Raw genomic sequence first — 20960 nt, forward strand, 5'->3', positions numbered from 1 at the left:
CTTTGTTTCATTACTGTCATTCCTTGGGTCAAAGGGGCACAATGACCTCAAGTTTTTAAGTTTTTAACATTTCTGAGATCGAATTGTTACAGGAAAGGGGTCCCGATCCAGATCCCAAGAGAGGGTTCTTAAATCTCGTGCAAGAAAGAATTCAGGCTGAATCCATACAGTAAAGTGAAAGCGAGTTTATTAAGAAAGGAGAGGAGTAAAAGAATGGCTACTCCATAGAGCAGCCGCAAGGTCTGCTGGTTGCCCATTTTTTATGGTTATTTCTTGATATATGCTAAACTAGGGGTGGATTATTCATGCCTCCCCTTTTTAGACAATATGGGGTAACTTCCTGATGTTGCCATGGCATTTGTAAACTGGAATGGTGCTGGTGGGAGTGTAGCAGTGAGGACGACCAGAGGTCACTCTCGTTGCCATCTTGGTTTTGGTGGATTTTAGCTGGCTTCTTTACTGCAACTTGTTTTATCAGCAAGGTCTTGATGACACATATCTTTTGCTGACCTCCTATCTCATCCTGAGACTTAGAATGCCTTACCCATCTGGGAATGTGGCCCAGTAGGTCTCAGCCTCGTTTTACCCAGCCCCTATTTAAGATGGGGTTGCTCTGGTTCACATGCCACTGGCAACACTATGCTACAACCTAGTTCAAGCCAACAAAATTTATTGAAGATTTATTATATGCCAAACTGTATGATGTACATAGAGCAGAAAGATTTAATTTGGCCAAAGCATACTGAGGCTCACATGGAACTGGCACTAAGGCTATAAAGAATAAATCATGGCCCCTACCTTAATTAGCTCAGTGTGGTCAGAGAGACAGTCTACAATTAGAAAATGTGATAGGCTGGGCGCGGTGGCTCACGCCTGTAATCCCAACACTTTGGGAGGCCGAGGTAGGCGGATCACCTGAGGTCAGGAGTTTAAGACCAGCCTGGCCAACATGGCAAAACCCCGTCTCTACTAAAAATACAAAAATTAGCTGGGCATGGTGGTGGGTGCTTGTGATCCCAGCTACTCGGGAGGCTGAGGCAGGAGAATCGCTTGAACCGCTGGGAGGCAGAGGTTGCAGTGAGCCGAGAGAGACTGCACCACTGCACTCCAGCCTGGGCAACAGAGCAAGACTCCATCTCAGAAAAAAAAAAAGAAAGAAAGAAAGAAAGGAAACAATGTGATAAGCACTATAGTGGAAGTACAGAGGAAGAAACAATACAATTTTGTTTGGGGAATGAGACTTTAAAGTTCCTTACACAGCACTGTAATAGCTTTCAGATCCTTTGCCTTATCCCACAATAAGTAATCCACATTTTTAATTGATGTTTTTATTGAGATAATTGTGGATTCACATGTAGTTGTGTTATGTAGCTAGCTAGTCAGACATAAACAAGGCAGGAGAGGGCCTTCCCAACCAGGAATGTCAGGTGACCATCAGGTGAGGGTCAGGCAGTTGTGAACTGTCTCTCTAAAATAATAATTGGTTGCAACCAGTGCCAGGGAAAGGCAGTCTCCCTACAGAGAGGAAAAACCTGAAACTGGTGATCAGTAGTGTCCCAATAAGATCTCAGAAGCTGGGCGAATGGGCTCAAGCATGCACACAAAATGGCAAAATGGCAGAGTTTAACTAGTATATATGACTTCCTGGGGACATTTGGCTGGTAAGGGAATAATGCCTCAAGTGAGCATGCATACAACTCCAGTAAACACACGGTGCATGCTCCTCTCCCAAGTGCTGGGAAGAATCAGGGGAGAAGGGATGCAAGACCCTGGAAGTATGCCAACATATAAAGCCCCAAGTCAAAAGGTCAAAGCACGCACTTGTCTTTCAAGTCATCCGCTTGGTCCTCTTTCAAGTGTTCTTTCCTTCCTTTTGTTCCTACTCTAAAGCTTTTTTCACTCCTGCTCTAAAACTTGCCTTGGTCTCTCCTTTTGCCTATGTCCCTGAGTCAAATTCTTTCTTCTGAGGAGGCAAGAATTGAGGTTGCTGCAGACCCATACGGATTTGCTGCCAATAACAGTTGTAAGAAATAATATAGAGCGATCCTTATACATTTTGTTCAGTTTCCCTCCAATGTTAACATTTTGGCAAACTATACTGTCATATCACAACTAGGATTTTCTTTTTTCAAGAGTTAGGGCCTTGCTCTGTTATCCAGGCTGGAGTGCAGTGGTACAATCATAGCTCACTGCAGCCTCCAACTCCTGGCCTCAAGCATCCCAAGTAGCTGAGACTACAGGTATGCACCACCATACCCAGCTAAGTTTAAAAAAAATTTTTTTAGAGACCGGGTCTCACTATATTGCCCAGGCTAGTCTCAAACTCCTGGCCTCAAGCAATCCTCCTGTCTCAGCCCAAAGTGCTGGGATTACAGGCATGAGCCACTGCACCTGGCACAACAATTAGGATATTGATATTGATACAATACCCTGAACCTTTTCAGATTTCTCTAGTTTTACTTGTACTCATGTATGTGTATCTGTGTATGTATGTTTGTGTGTTGTGTGTGTAAGTTCTAAACTATTTTTATTTTATTTATTTATTTATGTTTGAGATGGAGTTTCGCTCTTGTTGCCCAGGCTGGAGTGCAATGGCGCGATCTCAGCTCACTGCAACCTCTGCCTCCTGGATTCAAATGATTCTCCTTCCTCAGCCTCCCAAGTAGCTGGGATTGCAGGCATGTGCCACCACACCCAGCTAATATTGTATTTTTAGTAGAGACAGGGTTTTACCATGTTGGTCAGGCTGGTCTCGAACTCCTGACCTCAGGTGATCCACCTGCCTTGGCCTCCCAAAGTGCTGGGATTACAGGCGTGAGCCACTGCGCCCGGCCCTAAACAATTTTATCACTTGCGTAGGCTCATGTATCCACATCATTATCCATCACAGTCAAGATACAGACCATTTCCATCACTATAATGATCCCTCCTCTTGCCCTTTTATAATTATACCCACCTCCCTCTCACCCCCATTCCCCAACCACCTGCAACCACTAATCTATGTTTTGAAAATGTTGTCATTTCAAAAAATGTTACATAAATGGGATCACACAAACCTTTTGGGTTTGGCTTCTTTTCATTCTGCATAATTCTCTGGAGATTGATCCAGGTTGTTGTGAGTATCAATAGTTTGATCCTTTTTATTGTTAAGTAGTAATAAAACACTACACAGCATAGAATTCCATGGTGTGGCATTGTTTGTTTAACCATTCATCTGTTGAAGAACAGCTGGGCTGATTCTAGTTTTAGGCTGTTACAGATAATGCTTCTAAGAACATTTGTGAGTTTTGTTTGGACATGAGTCTTCATTTCTTTGGGATAAGTGTTCCGGAATACAATTACTGGGTTGTATGGCAGTTGTATATTTAGTGTTTAAAGAAACTGACAAACTGTTTTCCAAAGTGGCTATATCATTTTTGTATTCCCACCAGTAATCTATGAGTGATCTAGTTTCTCCGCATCCTCCCCAGCATTTGGTGTTGTCAGTCTTTTTAATTTGTATCCAGTCCGATATATGTGTAGTGATATCTCAGTGTGTGTTAATTTGTATTTCTCTAACGGCTAATCATGTTCAACGTCTTTTTATGTGCCTATTTGCCATCTATATATCCTCTTCAGTGAAGTGTCTCTTCATGTCTTTTGCCTACTTTCCAGTTGAATTGTTTGTTCTCTTACTGTTGGGTTTGAGAGTTGTTAAAAAAGATGTTCTAGATGGTAGTCCTTTGTCAAATATGTGGTTCGCAAATATTTTCTCCCAGGCTGTAACTTGTTTTTTTATTCTCTTCACTTGGGCTTTCACAGAACAAAAGTTTTTTTAATTTCAGTGAGGTGCAGTTTATCAATGTTTCCTTTTATAGCTTATGCTTTTGGTATCAAGTCTAAGACTCTGCCTAGCTCTAGATCCAGAGGATCATCTCCTATTTTTTTTCTGTAAAAGGCACTTCATGAAAGCCTGTTACTAATTTCATAGAAATCACACCAGAGCTTAGGGAAAGACAGGCAGTAAGCTCGAATTTAATAACAACACTGTATTAGTCAGCTTGGGTTGCCATAATAAAATACCACAGACTGGGTAGCTTAAACAACAGAAATTTATTTTCTCACAGTTCTGAAGGCTACAAGTTCAAGATCAAGGTGCCATCAGGATTGGTTTCTAGTGACGCCTCTCTTTCTGGCTGGTAGATAGCGGCCCTTCTTGTAATGTCCTCACCTGGCCTTTCCTCTGTGTGCATGAAGAGAAAGAGAGAGACAAAGAGAGAGACAGAGAGTCAGAGAGAGAGACAGAGAGAGTGAGAGAGAGCACTCTGGTTTCTCTTCCTTTTCACATAAGGCACACGTCCTGTGGGATTAGGGCCCCACCCTTATGACCTCATTTAACCTTAATTACTTCCCTAAAAGGCCCTATCTCCAAATACAGTCACATTGAGGATTAGGGCTTCACCGTATGAATTTGGGAGTGGGGGCACAATTCAATCCATAACAAACACTTGCAGTTACAGAGCACTGACAGAGCTTCTTTGGACCATCTGTGCTGGTTCCCACAGCCAGCACTATGTGCGGGCATAGGTGCCAATTATGTGCTCATCTGCTTCGTGTGTTCCTATTCCCTTCTCCCTCCCTGGTTTTCTGGGAATCACCCCTGCCCCTCCCACTTTGGTAATGAGGTTATTACCCTAAGAACTACTAACTTAGTACAGTGTGCCCATGGCACCCTGGGGACAGTTGATGAATCCAGGAAAGGGATTAGATGCAAGCTGTACCAATCACAATCCTTCTCTGGAAATTGTGGCTTTTATTATTTTTTTCATTTTTGGTATTGTCTATAGAGACTCAACACTTAAACTCACTTTAGCTCTTCTATCTAACTAAGGAAATCTAAATTTGTGGGCCTTTGGTGGAGGCCATTTTCTGTCATATAGACTAGGAAACAGGGATGACAGGGTTGCTGTAAGAAAGAAAATGGAGCAGGCTGGATGCAGTGGCTCATGCATGTAATCCCAGCACTTTGGGAGGGTTGAGGTCAGGAGTTCGAGACCAGCCTGGCCAACATGATGAAACCCCATCTCTACTAAAAAAAAAAAAAAAATTAGCCAGGTGTGGCAGCACATGCCTGTAATCTCAGCTACTCGGGAGGCTGAGGCAGGAGAATCACCTGAACCTAGGAGGCAGAGGTTGCAGTGAGCCGAGATTGTGCCATTGCACTCCAGCCTGGGCAATAGAGTGAGACTCCGTCTCAAAAAAAAAAAAAAAAAAAATGGAGCAGATGGAAAAAGAAAGAGGCAGAAACAAGGGACAGAGAACATTCTAGCCCTAACTTCTTTCCCGCTTTATCCTGCCCTTGTGTTTTATGAAACACCCAGGAATAAATTGCCCTTTTTGCTTTAAGGAAGTTGAAGGAGTAGGAAACGATGGGGAAGAAAAAGAAACCTCACTTGTAACCGTAATAGGTTTGTTGCCCAATGTGAGGGACAAATCAATAGGCTGTGACACTGGGTTGCAGCAGAGAAAGAGGTTTAATCGCAGGGTCACCAAATGAGGAGATGGAAAGGAACCTCAAATTCATATCTTTGAGGAGTTTGGGGCTAGGGATTTCAAGGGTGTTGGAGGAGGCCGAAGTGTTGAATTGTTGATGGGTTGAAGAGTGCAGGGTGAAGTCATGGGACAGGGAGAAGAAACAGCTGTATTCTCATGCTGATTCGGTTCCTCTGTGGGGGTCTTCAAACTGGTTGGCATCAGTTGTCCTAATGGAATTCAGAATCTGAAAAACACACTAAGCAATTATTATTATTATTATTGTTTTGAGACAGAGTCTCGCTCTGTCACCCAGGCTGGAGTGCAGTGGGGCGCAATCTCGGCTCACTGCAACCTCTGCCTCCCGGGTTCAAGCAATTCTCCTCCCTCAGCCTCCCGAGTAGCTGGAATTACAGGCGTGCACCACCACGACCGGCTAATTTTTATATTGTTTGTAGAGATGGGGTTTTACCATGTTGGCCAGGCTAGTCTCGAATTCCTGACCTCAAGTGATCCGCCCGCCTCAGCCTCCCAAAGTGCTGGGATTACAGGCGCGAGCCATTGCGCCTGGCCTTAAGTAATTCTTAAACAAAAGCCTTATGATTCTAATGTCAGAAATCCTATCTATAAGAACAGTGGAGATGAAAATGGTCAGTATCTAGTGCTACATGACTTTCGGTTGCAAGGAAATGGGCCAAAGTGCAGCCTGATTAATGCTTAATTATAACTACATTTCTGTCCTGAATTATTCTTAATTCTGCCTGTGAAGACAGCTTCACACTGAACTCCTGTCCCATCTCTTTTCCCTGCCTATCCCAGTGACACTTTTAGTACCTTTAAAACTAACCTTCTAAGTTAGCATATTCTATAGAGCACCTCTTTCCAATAAAATATAATGCAAGCCACATATGTAGTTTTCAGTTTTCTGGCAGCCACATTTCAAAAAGTAAAAAGAAACAGGTTAAATTTTAATATTTTATTTAACTCAGTATAACTACAGTATTATCATTTCAACATGTAATCATTTCAACATGCACTCTGAATTTTAAAAGTTACCCCAGGTGATTATCATTCAAAAGGTTTGGCAAATAGGATTATCCATTGCCTCAAGAGCCTTAGAAATTCCTCTGGGAAGTAGAAGCTGAAAGAGGAAGGGTCACCAGCCAGGCTAAACTCTGGGCTTTAATGGGGCTTCTTTGTGGCAGCTCTGAGCTCTGGGAACCAGGGCAACCGTGTGAGAATTCCAGGTTTCAACTTGTAACCAACTTGACCACCTCCCTAAATAAGTCTGATTCTCGTTAACCACTAAGAGCTAAGAGTAGAGACTCTCTTCCTCATGAACATCATCTATCTGTCTGTGCATCTGTTTGTTCATCCATCTGTCTACATATCTACTTCATCTACTATCTAATCTTTTGATGGGCTCTAGTGTCAGAAATCTCTGTATTTTTATCTGTGCCTCTTATTAGCTCTGGGACTTTGGGCAAATTCAGCTTCTCTGAGTTCCTCTTTTTACACCTTAAAAATGGGCATAATAATGTTACTACCTGCCTACCAATCATAGAATGAGGATTAAATGAGTCAAGTATTTTTAAATGTGAGGATGAAAGGCACAGTGGCCTATGTTAAGCGTTCCATGAATGGTGGCCACTATTATGCAGAGATCTCCTCTCTGCAGGACTAATAGCTTTCTAACAGCTAATGGGAAGAACAGAAAAGGCCACATACAAGAGATTAAGAAACAGAGACACTTCAAATTTTGATGTGTTACAATACCTAAGGCTTAGCACAAAACTTCCATGGGTTTCCACGTAAAGACCAAAATAAAATTAAGGTCCTTTCCTTGTCTTAGCATCTATTTGCATTGTAAATTTTAGCTTGGGCTATTCAAATGAAATTCTTCTTGTGCAGTTGGTCTTTCTCTTTCTGCAGCTCTTTTAACATTTTCATTGAACACACCTACTTTCCATTCTCTCTACAAGTCACGAGCCTTTGCTTCTGTCATTCTAAGTGATTTTCTTCTGGAGCATACATAAGTAATTTTAAACAGTGGCCCTGGAAACGGCTTTTACTGTGAGAAAAAACTTCTAAGGTGATATGTAAGTAGGTTTAGCTGGAGTCCACCCACATCCCCACAGAGCTAAATCCCCCTGTTACAGTAGAAAGGAGGACTTCAGAAAGAGAAATAAACTGCAGAAATTTCAAACTAAAAGGGACTTTAGAAAACATTTAACACAATTTTTCCTAAATATTGCACCACCAAGCACCTGCCCAGCCCACACTTGCACAGTAGCCCTCATTATGTTGCAATATGGTTGGTAGTGTGCCTATCTTGTCTGCTACCTTCTGAGATTGTGAAAAGAGGGATCAAGTCTTACTCATCTGAACCCCCAGCACCATACTTGATACATAGTAGGTAGTGAGTAAATGTCTGATAAATGAGTGAAAATGCTTTGGGACTTGTAACAATCTATTTCTAAAAGATCCATTAATAAAAGATCAGAGTGAGGTCTTTATGTCCCATCATTTTTGCTTTCCAGGGCTTGTCTTTGTTCTCTGTTATGGTTTTACACTTCCTGGGGCTCAGTTTCTGTAACATGTGGCTGACATTTTAAGTGGCATTTAAAATGTGGCTGACTGAGGTCGCAGGCATAATGTGAAACATAATTATCTGGTGAGGATTTCAAAGTACTACAGAATTAAAAATTCTCAACCTATCGCATCTTTAGAATGGCCATTTTCACTACCAAGTGGAGAGAACCTGCCTGAGAATGAAGCTTACACAGAGGAAATCAATATTAAGTGAAGGAGAGAAAGGTGTCTTTCTAATGACATCATCTGAGTACCTGGATCCAGCCATACTTGAATGAAGTCAGTACACCTGCACTTTTCTCTTATATGAGCTGATATATTGGCTTTCCATTTAAGCCAGATCAAGTTAGGCTTTGGTCACCTGTCACCAAAAGAACATTGATGAATAAACATCAAACAAGCCCAGTGCTGTGGCTCACACCTGTAATCCCAGCACTTTGGGAGGCCGAGGCGGGTGGATCACTTGAGGTCAGGAGTTCCAGATCAGCCTGGCCAACATGGCGAAACCCTGTCTCTACTAAAAATACAAAAATTAGCCGGGCGTGGTGGCACACGCCTGTAATTCCAGCTACTTGGGAGGCTGAGGCACAAGAATCACTTGAACCCGGGAGGCAGAGGTTGCAATGAGTCGATATTGTGCCATTGCACTCCAGCCTGGGTGACAGAGTGAGACTCTGTCTCAAAGAAAAAAAAAAAAAAGAGACCAAACAATTAGAGCACAATAAAAGCTAACATATAATAGGACTTGGGCAGGGCATGATTACTGTTGTAATCATAAAAAAAAAAAAGAAGGACTTCGTGGCTGGTAGACTGTAACAGAACAGTATAGTATAGTATAGTACAGTACAGTACAGTATAGTATAGTATAGTTTAGTATACAATAACAGCATATTAGACAAGAAGGGAAGAAGGGTTGGCCAAGCACAGTGCTAGCCTTTATCCTCTTGTAAGGTTAAGAGGGCTGGTAGAAGGGGAGGAAATCAATATTGTGCAAGACTGTTAGATTTGGACAGTCATCCAAGCATACCCTAGCATCTGGACTGAAGGTACTCTATTCTCTTTTTTTTAGGGACAGGGGCAGGGTCTTGCTCCATTGCCCAGGCTGGAGTTTTATTCTAGTCTCTAGTCTAGAGCAGTGGTTCTCAACCTTGGATGCACATTAGAATCACTTGGTGAGTTTTAAAAAAAATCCAGATACCCAAGCTGAACCAGACCATCTGAATCAGAATCACTGGAAGCAAGACCCAGATATCATTATTTTTTTAAAAAACTCCCCAGATGATTCCACTGTGCAGCCAAGGTTGAGAACAAATGCCCTGGGGCAGTGCTTCTCAAATTTTAATGTGTATTCGAATCTTGTTTTAACAAGATTCAGACACAATAGGTCTGGAATGAAGCCCAGAATTTAGAGTGTTAAATGTAGTTTAGGATGGTGGTGCTGGTGGTAGAAGGGTGTTCTTTCCAACTCATCCAGCCAGATTTCCCAGAAATAACCTTGGACAGCTAAGTGTGGTGAAAGATTGATGGACTGCATGATTATACCAGGTCTGACACAGGATATAGGGTGACAAACTGTCCTACTTTGCCTAGGACCCAGGGGTTTCCTGGGACACAGGGCTTTCTCTACTAAATCAGGAAAGTCCTGGGCAAACCAGGATGGTTGGTTACCCTATCCATCTCTGACCCTCAGTGAAGTTCTGATCACTGTTATAAAGCTTTTCCCACCAAACAGACACCACTGGTAAAGGGGGAAAATTGGACCTCAGAGGATGATTCTAGGAAAAGAGAAGGGAATCACTGGGTATATAATTTTCCTTGAGGCCATCAATAGATGGGCAAGAGAAGGAAAACAGGCTTTACCTGGCTCACAGGCACCTGTCAAAGAACAAAATTTCAGCAAATTGAGTTTTTAAAGATGAATTGGCTTTTATCAGTGATTCATGAACTGGGCAGCATCCAGTCTACAAAATAGAAAAAAGCTCTAATGAGCTGAGAAGAGTGGGTGGGCTTTATAGGCAGAAAAGGTTGAAGAAAACAGAAACAAGGGACAGAGAGTTGGTTATTTCAGTTACTTTCCTTATAGGGAATCATGTTGGCTTAGTGGGTTTGGGCTATCATCTTTCTCCTGATTCTTTGGAAGGTCAGATCTTACACAAGTAAACAGCTTAGGTTTCAGTTTGGTGATGTGGAACCCTAGCACGAGTGATTCCATTTTAAGTTGATATGTTGGAGCCTAGTGCAGGAGCTCAGTCCAAATCAATGGCCTCCCATAAATTTTATTTAACACACCTATGCAAAATAGGGCAGACCTGGGGACAGAATAGTCTTTGTTTAGACTAAATGTTTGTGTCCCCTCAGAATTCATATGTTGAAATCCTAACACCCAATGTGATGGTATTAAGAGGTGGAACCTTTGGGAGATGATTAGGTTATGAGGACTCTGCCCCCATGAATGGGAATAGTACCCTTATAAAAGAGACCCCAGAGAGTTCACTTGCCACTCATGCCATGTGAGGACACAGCAAGCAGACAGCTGTCTAGGAACCAGAAAGCAGGCCCTCCCCAGATATTGATCTGCTGGCACTGTGATCTTGGACATCCAGCCTCCAAAACTGTGAGAAATAAATTTCTGTTGATTATAAGTCACCTAGTCTGTGGTATTCTGTTATAACAACCCGAATGGACTATGAAAGTCTCTTGTCTTGGTTTTTTTTTTTTTTTAGATGGAGTCTTGCTCTGTCGCTCAGGCTGGAGTGCAGTGGCGCAATCTCAGCTCACTGCAACCTCCACCTTCCAGGTTCAAGTGATTCTTGTGCCTCAGCCTCCCGAGTAGCTGGGATTACAGGCGCCCACCACCAAGCCCAGCTAATTTTTGTATTTTTAGTAGACACGGGGTTTCTCAATGTTGGCCAGGCTGGACTCCTGACCTCAAGTGATCCGGCTGCCTCGGCCTCCCAAAGTGCTGGGATTACAGGGGTGAGCCACCACGGCTGGCCAAGTTTTTTGTTTTAACATGGAGAAATTGGAGGCTTCTTACTAATAAGGAAGATTCAAACTAGAGTGTACAGGAGAATTACCTGGAGAGCACGTGAAAAATGAAAACTTGACCCCCCCACCAAGAAATTATAATTTAAAAGGTTAAAGGGCTTTTTAAACTAGCATTCCAGGTGATTTCAGGCCACACTCTGAGAAACACTGAACTAAAGGGCATATCTGCTGGTGGTTTGGTCTGTTAAGAAAAGCTTTCCTGCTCAAGGCATGAGTTGACCCAGAGAAACTCAGCAGAACTGGTAGGTGATGGTAAAGTTTCACACAGCAGTTCCAGCAAATATTTAAGGAATGGATAATTCTAATGCTTTTAGAGTTCCAGAGCATAGACAAAGAAGGAAATAGAATTCTATTAAGCTATAATACTGAAATAAAATCTAGCAAAAATAACACACAAAATAAAACTGCAAACAAATCTCACCCATTAATATCAATGTAAAAATCCTAAATAAAATATTTGCAAACAAAATTCAGCAGCATATTAAAAAAAAAATTATTTGGCCAGCCCCGGTGGCTCACGCCTGTAATCCCAGCACTTTGGGAGGCCAAGGCAGGTGGATCACCTGAGGTCAGGAGTTCGAGACCAGCCTGGCCAAACCCCATCTCTACTAAAAACAAAAATTAGCCAGGCATGGTGGCGCGTGCCTGTAATCCTAGCTAGCTACTCAGGAGGCTGAGGCAAGAGAATCACTTGAACCAAGGAGGTGGAGGTTGCAGTGAGCTGAGATGGCGCCACTGCACTCCAGCCTGGGTAACAGAGCAAGAAGACTCTGTCTCAAAAATAAATAAATAAATAAATAAATTGCTGTCGCCAAGTGGGGTTTATACTAAGAATGGAAGGATAGTTTAGTGTGCAGAAATTTATTACTATGATGTGATATTAATAGAGCAAAAAAATCACACGCTTATCTTTATAGATCATGTAACAGCATTCAATAAAATTTAGCATCTACTCTTACTGCTTTTGTAAAGGTCCGTTATGAGCTGGGTATTAAATGATCTACCAAGCCACAAGCTTGGACATACGTAGCATTTTTTCATTAAAAAACTGAAGTGGAATATATGAAACCAGGCAGAAGCATATTTATTGAGTTTTTCAATGTTTAATTTTTGCGGGTACATAGTAGGTGTATATATTTATGGAGTACATAGTTGTTTTGATACAGGCATGCAATGCATAATAGTCACATTATGGAAAATGAGATATCTATCCCTTCTAGCATTTATCCTTTGTGTTACAATCAAACTATATATTTTTAGTTATTTTTAAATGTACAATTAAATTATTATTGGCTATAGTCACCCTGTAGTGCTATCATATACTAGGACTTATTCATTCTTTCTATGTTTTATATACCCATTAACCATCTTCACCTTCCCCCAACCCCCAACTACCCTTCCCAGCCTCTGGGAAGAGTATCTACTCTCTATTTACATGTGTTCAATTGTTCTGATTTTTAGCTCCCACAAATAAGTAAGAACATGTGATGTTTGTCTTTCTGTGCCTGGCTTATTTTACTTAGCATAATGACCTCCCGTTCCATCCATGTTGTTGCAAATGACAGGATCTCTTTTTTTTTTTTTTTTGAGAGAGAGTTTCACTCTTGTTGCCCAGGCTGGAGTGCAATGGCGCAATCTCGGCTCACCGCAACCTCCACCTCCCGAGTTCAAGGAATTCTCCTGCCCGAGTAGCTGGGATTACAGGCATGCACCACCACACCTGGCCAATTTTTTTTGTATTTTTTTTTTAGTAGAGACGGGGTTTCTCCATGTTGGTCAGGCTGGTCTCAAACTCCCGACCTCAGGTGATCCACTGGCCTCGGCCTCCCAGAGTGCTGGGATTACAGGTGTGAGCCACTGTGCCCAGTCAATCTCATTATTTTTTATGGCTGAATAATACTCCACTGTGTATAAGTACCACATTTTCTTTATCCATTCATCTGTTGCTTCCAAATCTAAGCTATTGTGAAAAGTGCTGCAACAAGCATGGGAGTGCAGAGATATTACTTCAATGTACTGATTTCCTTTCTTTTAGGTATATAGCCAGCAGAGGGATTGCTGGATCATATGGTAGCTCTAGTTTTAGTTTTCTGAGGAACCTTCAAACTGTTCTCTATAGGGGTTGTACTAATTTATATTCTCACCAACAGTGTACAAGAGTTCCCTTTTCTCCACATCCTCATCAGCATTTGTTATTGCTTGTCTTTTGGATATAAATGATTTAAGCTGGATATCCAGTTTTCCCAGCACCATTTATTGAAGACACTGTCTTTTCCTCCAGTATATGTTCTTGGTACCTTTGTCAATGAGTTCCTTGTAGGTGTGTGGATTCGTTTCTGGGTTCTCTATTCTACTTCATTGGTCTATGTTTCTGTTTTAATGCCAGTATCATACTGTTTTGGTTACTACAGCTCTGTAGTATAATTTGAAGTCAGGTAATATGATTCATCCAGTTTTGTTCTTTTTGCTTAGAATAGCTTTGGCTATTCTGGGTCTTTTGTTGTTCCATATAAGTTTTAGGATTGTTTTTCTATTTCTGTGAAGAATGTCATTGGTATTTTGATGGGGATTGCTTTAAATCTGTAGATTGCTTTGGGTGGTATAAACATTTTAACAATATTGATTCTTCCAATCTGTGAACATGGAATATCTTTACTTTTTTGTGTGTCTTTAGTGCCTCTTTCAGTGATATGAAATTAAAACTATGAGGATTCACAGATACTGTGAGTGCTTATCTGATTTTTGGTTCACATGAAGGTGCTCTTTTTGTGTAGTTGTTAATTTGGTGTCCTTGCAAGGGGGGACAATTGATGCAGACTTCTATTCCACCATCTTGCTCCCTATGTGTATCCCAAGCATGTTTGGAAAGCAAGAGAAAACTACACTAGCAGGTGGCTCAGACTCCCATGGTATCTGCTCTTACCACTGTTGTGTCTCTCCTTCAGTCCATACTTCATGGCTTCCATTTCCTATGACCTGTTATCAGAGGAGGAAAAGGCCTGGGTCTGCCTCCCTAATGGATCTGTATATGTCTTAGTCCATTTTATGTTGCTTATAACAGAATACCTGAAACTGGGTAATTTATGAAAAAAGGGAATTTTTTTCTTACAGTTATGGGGCTGAGAAGTCCAAGGCCAAGGGGCCACATCTGGTGAAGACACTCCTGCTCCTGCTGGAGAGGACTCTGCGGGGTCCCAAGGCAGTGCAAGGCATCATATGCTGAAGGGGCCAAGCATGCTAGTGAAGGTCTCTCTTCCTCTTCTTATAAAGCCATCAGTTCCCCCCACCAAAAGAAAAAGAAAAAAAAAAGCCAACAGTCCCACTCCTGTGATAATCCATTAATCCATTAATGGATTAATCCATTTATGAGGGCAGAGCCCTCATGACCTAATCACCTCCTAAAGTCCCCACTTCTCAATACTGCCACATTGGAGATTAAGTTTCAACATGAGCTTTAGAGGGGATAGTCATTCAAATCATAGCATTTTATTCCTGGCCCCCCAAACTCATGTCTTTCTCACATATAAATAAATTTCTTCCATCCCCATGGCCCCAAAGTCTTAACTTATTCCATCGCCAACTCAAAAATACAAAGTCTAGAGGCTCATCTATGAGCCTGTGAAATCAAAACAAGCTGTCTACTTTCAAGACACATTGATGGTACAGACATAAAAGGGAGAATAGGCAAAAAGAAAGAAGTAACGGGCCCCAAGCAACTCTGAAACCCAGCAGGGCAGACATTAAATCTTAAAGCTGGGAAATAAACTCTTTTGATTCCACGTGTTACCTCCTGGACACACTGGGGCCTCAGGCAACCCCACCCCTATTGCTTTGCTAGGTACAGCCCCTGTGGCTGCTCCAGGTTGAGGTCTGGTGCCTGAAGCATTCCCAGGTGGACATTTTATGCTGCCAGTGACTCCACAGTTCTGGGGTCATCATGGGAGTCCTAGTCCCATGGCTCTACCAGACATGACCCTAGTGGGGTCTCTCTGTGGTAGCCTCACTTCCACAGCTCCACTAGACATTGCCCTGATGAGGACTCTCTGTGGCAGCTCTGACCCCACACTTCTGCTCAGCATTGCTCTAGTGAGGGTTCTGTGCAGTGGCTCTGCCTCTGACAAGTCATTGCCTGGGCCCCCAGGCTTTCAGTGACATTCTTTCAAATCTGCATGGAGGCTGCCAAGGCTCCGCAGCTCTTGCTTTCTGAACGCCTGAAGAATTAGCACCATGTGGATGCTGCCAAGGCTTAAAACTTGTATCTTTTTGGGTAGTGGGTCGATCTGCACGTGGGGCTGCTTGAGCCATGGCTGGGGGTGCCAAGAAGCACTGTGCCAGAGTGTGGGGAGCAGAAGAGTCTTGAGGCAGCCCTGGGCGGCAAGCCTGTAGAGGGTGCCTCAGGCCCATCCCCTGAAGCCATTCTTCCTTCGCAGGCTTCTGGGTCTGTGATGGGAGGGGCAGCCTCAAAGTCCTCTGAAATGCCTCTGGGGGTCTTCCATTGTCTTGAGGAATAGCACCTGGCTCCCTTCTAGATATGCTAATTTCTTTGGCAAACAGTCACTGGGCTACACTCTTGGTTTCCTCTGCTGAAAATACTCTTCCATTCTCTACTACATGGCGAGGCTGAGAGTTTTCCAAATCTTTTCAATTTGCTTTCCTTTTTATTATAAATTCCATCTTTAAGTTATTTTTTCCCTCTTGTAGCTTAATGTAAGCAGTTAAAAGTAGCCATGCCGCCCATCGTCTGGAATGTGAGGAGCGCCTCTGCCTGGCCGCCCAGTCTGGGATGTGAGGAGCACCTATGCCCGGCCACCCCGTCTGGGAAGTGAGGAGCGCCTCTGCCTGGCCGCCACCCCGTCTGGGAGGTGAGGAGCGTCTCTGCCTGGCCGCCCTGTCTGGGAAGTGAGGAGCACCTCTACCTGGCCGCCCCGTCTGGGAAGTGAGGAGCGCCTCTGCCTGGCCACCCCGTCTGGGAAGCGAGGAGCGCCTCTGCCTGGCCGCCCCATCTGGGAAGTGAGGAGCGCCTCTGCCCGGCCGCCACCCCGTCTGGGAAGTGAAGAGCGTCTCTGCCCGGCTGCCCATCGTCTGGGAGGTGAGGAGCGCCTCTGCCCGGCCGCCCCGTCTGGGAGGTGAGGAGTGCCTCTGCCCGGCCGCCCCGTCTGGGAGGCGAGGAGCGCCTCTTCCCAGCCGCCCTGTCTGGGAGGCGAGGAGCGCCTCTTCCCAGCCGCCCCGTCTGGGAGGCGAGGAGCGCCTCTGCCCGGCCGCCCCATCTGGGAGGCGAGGAGCGCCTCTTCCTGGCCGCCCTGTCTGGGAGGTGAGGAGCGCCTCTGCCCGGCCGCCCCGTCTGAGAGGTGAGGAGCGCGTCTGCCCGGCCACCCTGTCTGGGAAGTGGGCGCCTCTCCCACCTGCCCTGTCTGGGAGGTGAGGGGCGTCTCTGCCCGGCCGCCCCGTCTGGGAGGTGAGGAGCGCCTCTGCCCGGCGGCCCCATCTGGGAGGTGGGGAATGCCTCTGCCCGGCGGCCCCGTCTGGGAGGTGGGGAGTGCCTCTGCCCGGCCGCCCATCATCTGGGATGTGAGGTGCGCCTCTGCCCGGCCGCCACCCTGTCTGGGAGGTGAGGAGCGCCTCTGCCCAGCCACCACCCCATCTGGGAAGTGAGGTGCGCCTCTGCCCGGCCGCCACCCCGTCTGGGAGGTGAGGAGTGCCTCTGCCCGGCCGCCACCCCATCTGGGAAGTGAGGTGCGCCTCTGCCCGGCCGCCCCGTCTGGGAAGTGAGGAGCGCCTATGCCCGGCCGCCCCGTCTGGGAAGTGTACCCAACAGCTCCAAAGAGACAGCGACCATCAAGAACGGGCCATGATGACGATGGCGGTTTTGTCGAAAAGAAACGGGGGAAATGTGGGGAAAAGAAAGAGAGATCAGATTGTTACTGTGTCTGTGTAGAAAGAAGTTGACCTAGGAGACACCATTTTGTTCTGTACTAAGAAAAATTCTTCTGCCTTGTGATGCTGTTAATCTATAATCTTACCCCTAACCCCGTGCTCTCTGAAACATGTGCTGTGTCAACTCAGGGTTAAATGGATTAAGGGCGGTGCAAGATGTGCTTTGTTAAACAGATGCTAGAAGGCAGCATGCTCGTTAAGAGTCATCAGCACTCCCTAATCTCAAGTACCCAGGGACACAAACACTGCTGAAGGCTGCAGGGACCTCTGCCTAGGAAAACCAGAGACCTTTGTTCACATGTTTATCTGCTGACCTTCTCTCCACTATTATCCTATGACCCTGCCACATCCCCCTCTCTGAGAAACACCCAAGAATGATCAATAAATACTAAAAAAATAAAAATAAAAATAAATAAATAAATAAAAATAAAAAAAATAAAGTAGCCATGCAGCAGGCTAAATGCTTTGCTGCTTCAGTATTTCTTCTGCCAGATACCCTACATCATTACTCTCCAGCTCAGCCTTCCACAAAGCCCTTGGGGATAGACACAGTTCAGCCAACTTTTTTGTTCATTTATAACAAGAACAGCCTTTACTCCAGGTTTCAATACCTTGTTTTTCAGTTCCATCTGAAACCTCATCAGAATGGCCTTTACTGACCATATCTTTATCAATATTCTGGTCACGACCACTTAACCAATCCTAAGGAGTTCCCAACTTTCCCTAGTCTTCTTGTTTTCTAAGCCCTCACCAGAATTGCCCTTAATGCTCTGTTCACGGAAATACAGGCTTTTTCTAGCTTGCTCCTCCAAACTTTTCCAGCCTCTCCCCATTATCAGTTCCAAAGATGCTTCCCCATTTTTAGGTATTTGTTATTAGCAACAACTCCACTTTTGGTACCAATTTTCTTAGTCCCTTTTTTCTGTTGCTTATAACAGAATGCCTGAAACCAGGTAAGTTATTTTTAAAAGGAATTTATTTCTTACAGTTATGGAGGTGGAGAAGTTCAGGGTCAAGGGGCTGTATCTGGTAAGGGGCTGTATCTGGTGAGGGCCTTCTTGCTGGTGGGGACTCTCTGCAGAGTCCTGAGGCAATGCAGGGCATTACATGGTGAAGCAGCTGAGCATGCCAGCTCAGGTCTCTCCTCCTCTTTTTATAAAGCCATCAGTCCTACTCTCATAACTCATAAATCCACTAACTCATTAATTTATTAATCCAGGGCAGAGCCCTCCTGATCCAATCACCTCCTAAAGGTCCCACCTCTCGATATTGCCACATTGGGAATTAGGTATCAAGATGAGTTTCAGAGGAGACAAACATTTAAACCATAGTAGCATGCTATGCTGGCATCAGCCAGAAGTGGACGTCTATTATACCACAGCCATATTCTGAAGTGGCCCTGAAAATGGTGATGAAGGAAAATCCTCCCAGAAGGCAGAACTTCCAGTGATTCATTTGGTTGTTCATTTTGTTGGGACTGAGAACAGCCAGATGACTGGATCCACACTGCCTCATAAGCAATGGCTAATGGGTTATCCAATTGGTCAGGGACTTGGAAAGAGCAAGACTGGAAAACTGGTGGTAAGGAGGTATTGGGGCAGGTATATGGATGGACCTCTGGGACTAAGCCCAAAATATGAAAATATCCATGTCCATATAAATGCTGAGTAGAGGGCATCTACTGCAGAGGAGGCTGTCAATAATTAGGTGGACTAGAGAATCCATCCTTGGATGTCAGTCAGACTCTTCCCCCACTTATCCTGGTGTTTCCTCGATGATCTTATAAACTCAGTGTCAGAGCATCCACAATATAGGCTTCCGTTACAAAGCTCACTGCTAGATGCCTGACTGGCCAACAGCAGAGGCCAACTCTGAGTCTTTGATATGGCACCACTCCCAGAGGGGATCAGACACATGAAACAGACATGAATGGAACTTGAAGTCTGGAGTCAGCCTGGTCCAGCTGCACCCAGCCTAAATCAGCTGAATCACAACCAACCCACACACTTGTGGCCAAGAAATAAAATGTTTGCTCTATTAAGCCAATGAGGTTATGGTTCTGTTTGTTATGCAGCAGGAACCTAATATTTTTTATTAATCCTAATTGAATTATCCTAATTTGATTGTACCATCTGTTTTCTTTTGAGATCCTGACTAAATCACTGCCTATTTGCAGATGTCTTAAGGGTATACAGTTGACCCTTGAACAATTCAGGCTTGAAATGAACAACGCAGGTCTATTTATACACAGATTTTCTTGTCTCTGTCACCCTTGAGACAGCAAGACCAACCTCTCCTCTTCCTCCTCTCCTCAGCCTACTCAATGTGAAGACAACAAAGACAGACTTTTATGATGATCCACTTCTACTTAATGAATAGTAAATATATTTCTCTTCCCTTTAATTTTTTAATATTTTCTTTTCTCTAGCTTACTTTATTGTAAGAATACCATATAATATATATAAAGATATATATATATATATATCATACAAAATACGTGTTCATTGACTGTTTATGCTATTTGTGAGGCTTCAGGTCAACAGTAGGCTATGAGTAGCTGAGTTTTTCAGGAGTCATGGATTTTCTACTGTATAGGGGATTGATGTCCCTAACCTCCAAGTTGTTCAAGGGTCAACTGTATGTAGATTTCCAGCTCAGACCTCTTCTCTCAGTCCCAGATCCAAATGTAGTCAGTGATCTGCTTGATATCACCTCTTGGATATCACAAAAGCACCCAAAACTCAACACTCAATCTTCTGTCACAAACCTGGTCCTATTTCACTTGATAGTACCAACAATTGAAGAAACCTGTGAACTGTCCTTGACTTCCACCTCCCTGTCACCCCTATATTTAAGCCATCACCAAGTCCTATTAATTTAACCTCCTAAATATCTCTCATATTTGTTCTCTTCTTTTTTCCACCACCACCAGCCCCACCTCAGCCCAAGCCACCAGTATCTCTCACTTAAAATATCCTCCCAATTGGCCCCTTTCCAGTTTGTTCGCCACACAGAGGTCAAAGATATCTTTGTGAAAATTCAGTTTTGATTATGTCCCATCCCTCAGTTGAAGCTTCTCAATGGCTTCCCATTGCTTTTAGGATAAAGACCAGAATATTTAACATAGGCTTCAAGGTTCTAAGTGATATGGCCTCTGCTCCCCTGCTTCATCTCCCCATCTCTACTTTGGCCACATGGCCTCTTTCTGCCCTTCAAATTTGCTGTGCTCCATCTTACCACTCACTGTTCCCTCTCCCCTAAAGCTCTCTCCCCCTTCTTTGCTGTGTTAATGCCTGCTCCTGCTTCACATGTCAGCCTAAGCCTTACCTCTTTGAGGTAACCCTTCCTGACCTCCCTAAGTCTGCCTCATAGCATTATGTATTTTACATTTGTTTGTGTGATTGCTTTTAATATTGGTCACCCCCTACTCCTACCCACTATAATGTAATCTTCAAGAGGGCAGAGGCATGTTTGGTTTTGATCATCGCTGTATTTGCAGTGCCCAGCCAAGAGTCTGGCACACTGTAGGCACTTGGCCCCTATTTGTTAAACTAATAACTTGATAAATCAGGTGTTGGGCTAGAACATCTCTAGGGTTCATGTTAGCGCTAACTTTCAGGGCTTCCTTTTCAGATCCTTCTTGTAGATCAGAGGGGTGATGGGGAAAGCAGCCAACTGTGGTAAATTAACAGCTTCCACACAGTCAAAGCTGTTGGTTAGAACTCAAAGGAGCCCTTTTCCTACTTCAAAGATACTGCATGGCAGGCACCAGCATTGACCGGCCAGATAGTTTTCAAGGAATGCTTGATACAGGCCAGCAAACTAAGTGCCAGAAATCCTGGGACAGAGACTTTTGCCAAGAGATTCCCTGCTCT

At 44.0% G+C, this 20960-nt stretch overlaps 1 protein-coding gene and 1 long non-coding RNA gene across 2 annotated transcripts in view; one reads left to right on the plus strand and one right to left on the minus strand.

The window, feature by feature from the left end:
* The window catches only part of LOC739560 (putative E3 ubiquitin-protein ligase makorin-4), a 30898-nt gene extending 11629 nt beyond the window's left edge, over positions 1-19269 (plus strand). The window contains exon 2 of the mRNA XM_016944331.4: positions 15853-19269. Within this exon, the coding sequence (XP_016799820.1) occupies positions 15853-15857 (5 nt within the window). The 3' untranslated portion in view covers positions 15858-19269. The remainder of the gene's footprint in view (positions 1-15852) is intronic.
* Positions 5495-20960, minus strand: part of LOC129138624 (uncharacterized) — a 46103-nt gene continuing 30637 nt past the window's right edge. The window contains exon 2 of the long non-coding RNA XR_008541947.1: positions 5495-5758. This is a non-coding gene — a long non-coding RNA (uncharacterized LOC129138624). The remainder of the gene's footprint in view (positions 5759-20960) is intronic.

Source organism: Pan troglodytes, chromosome X (assembly GCF_028858775.2).
Source record: "Pan troglodytes isolate AG18354 chromosome X, NHGRI_mPanTro3-v2.0_pri, whole genome shotgun sequence".
NCBI classification, from domain to species: Eukaryota; Metazoa; Chordata; class Mammalia; order Primates; family Hominidae; genus Pan; species Pan troglodytes.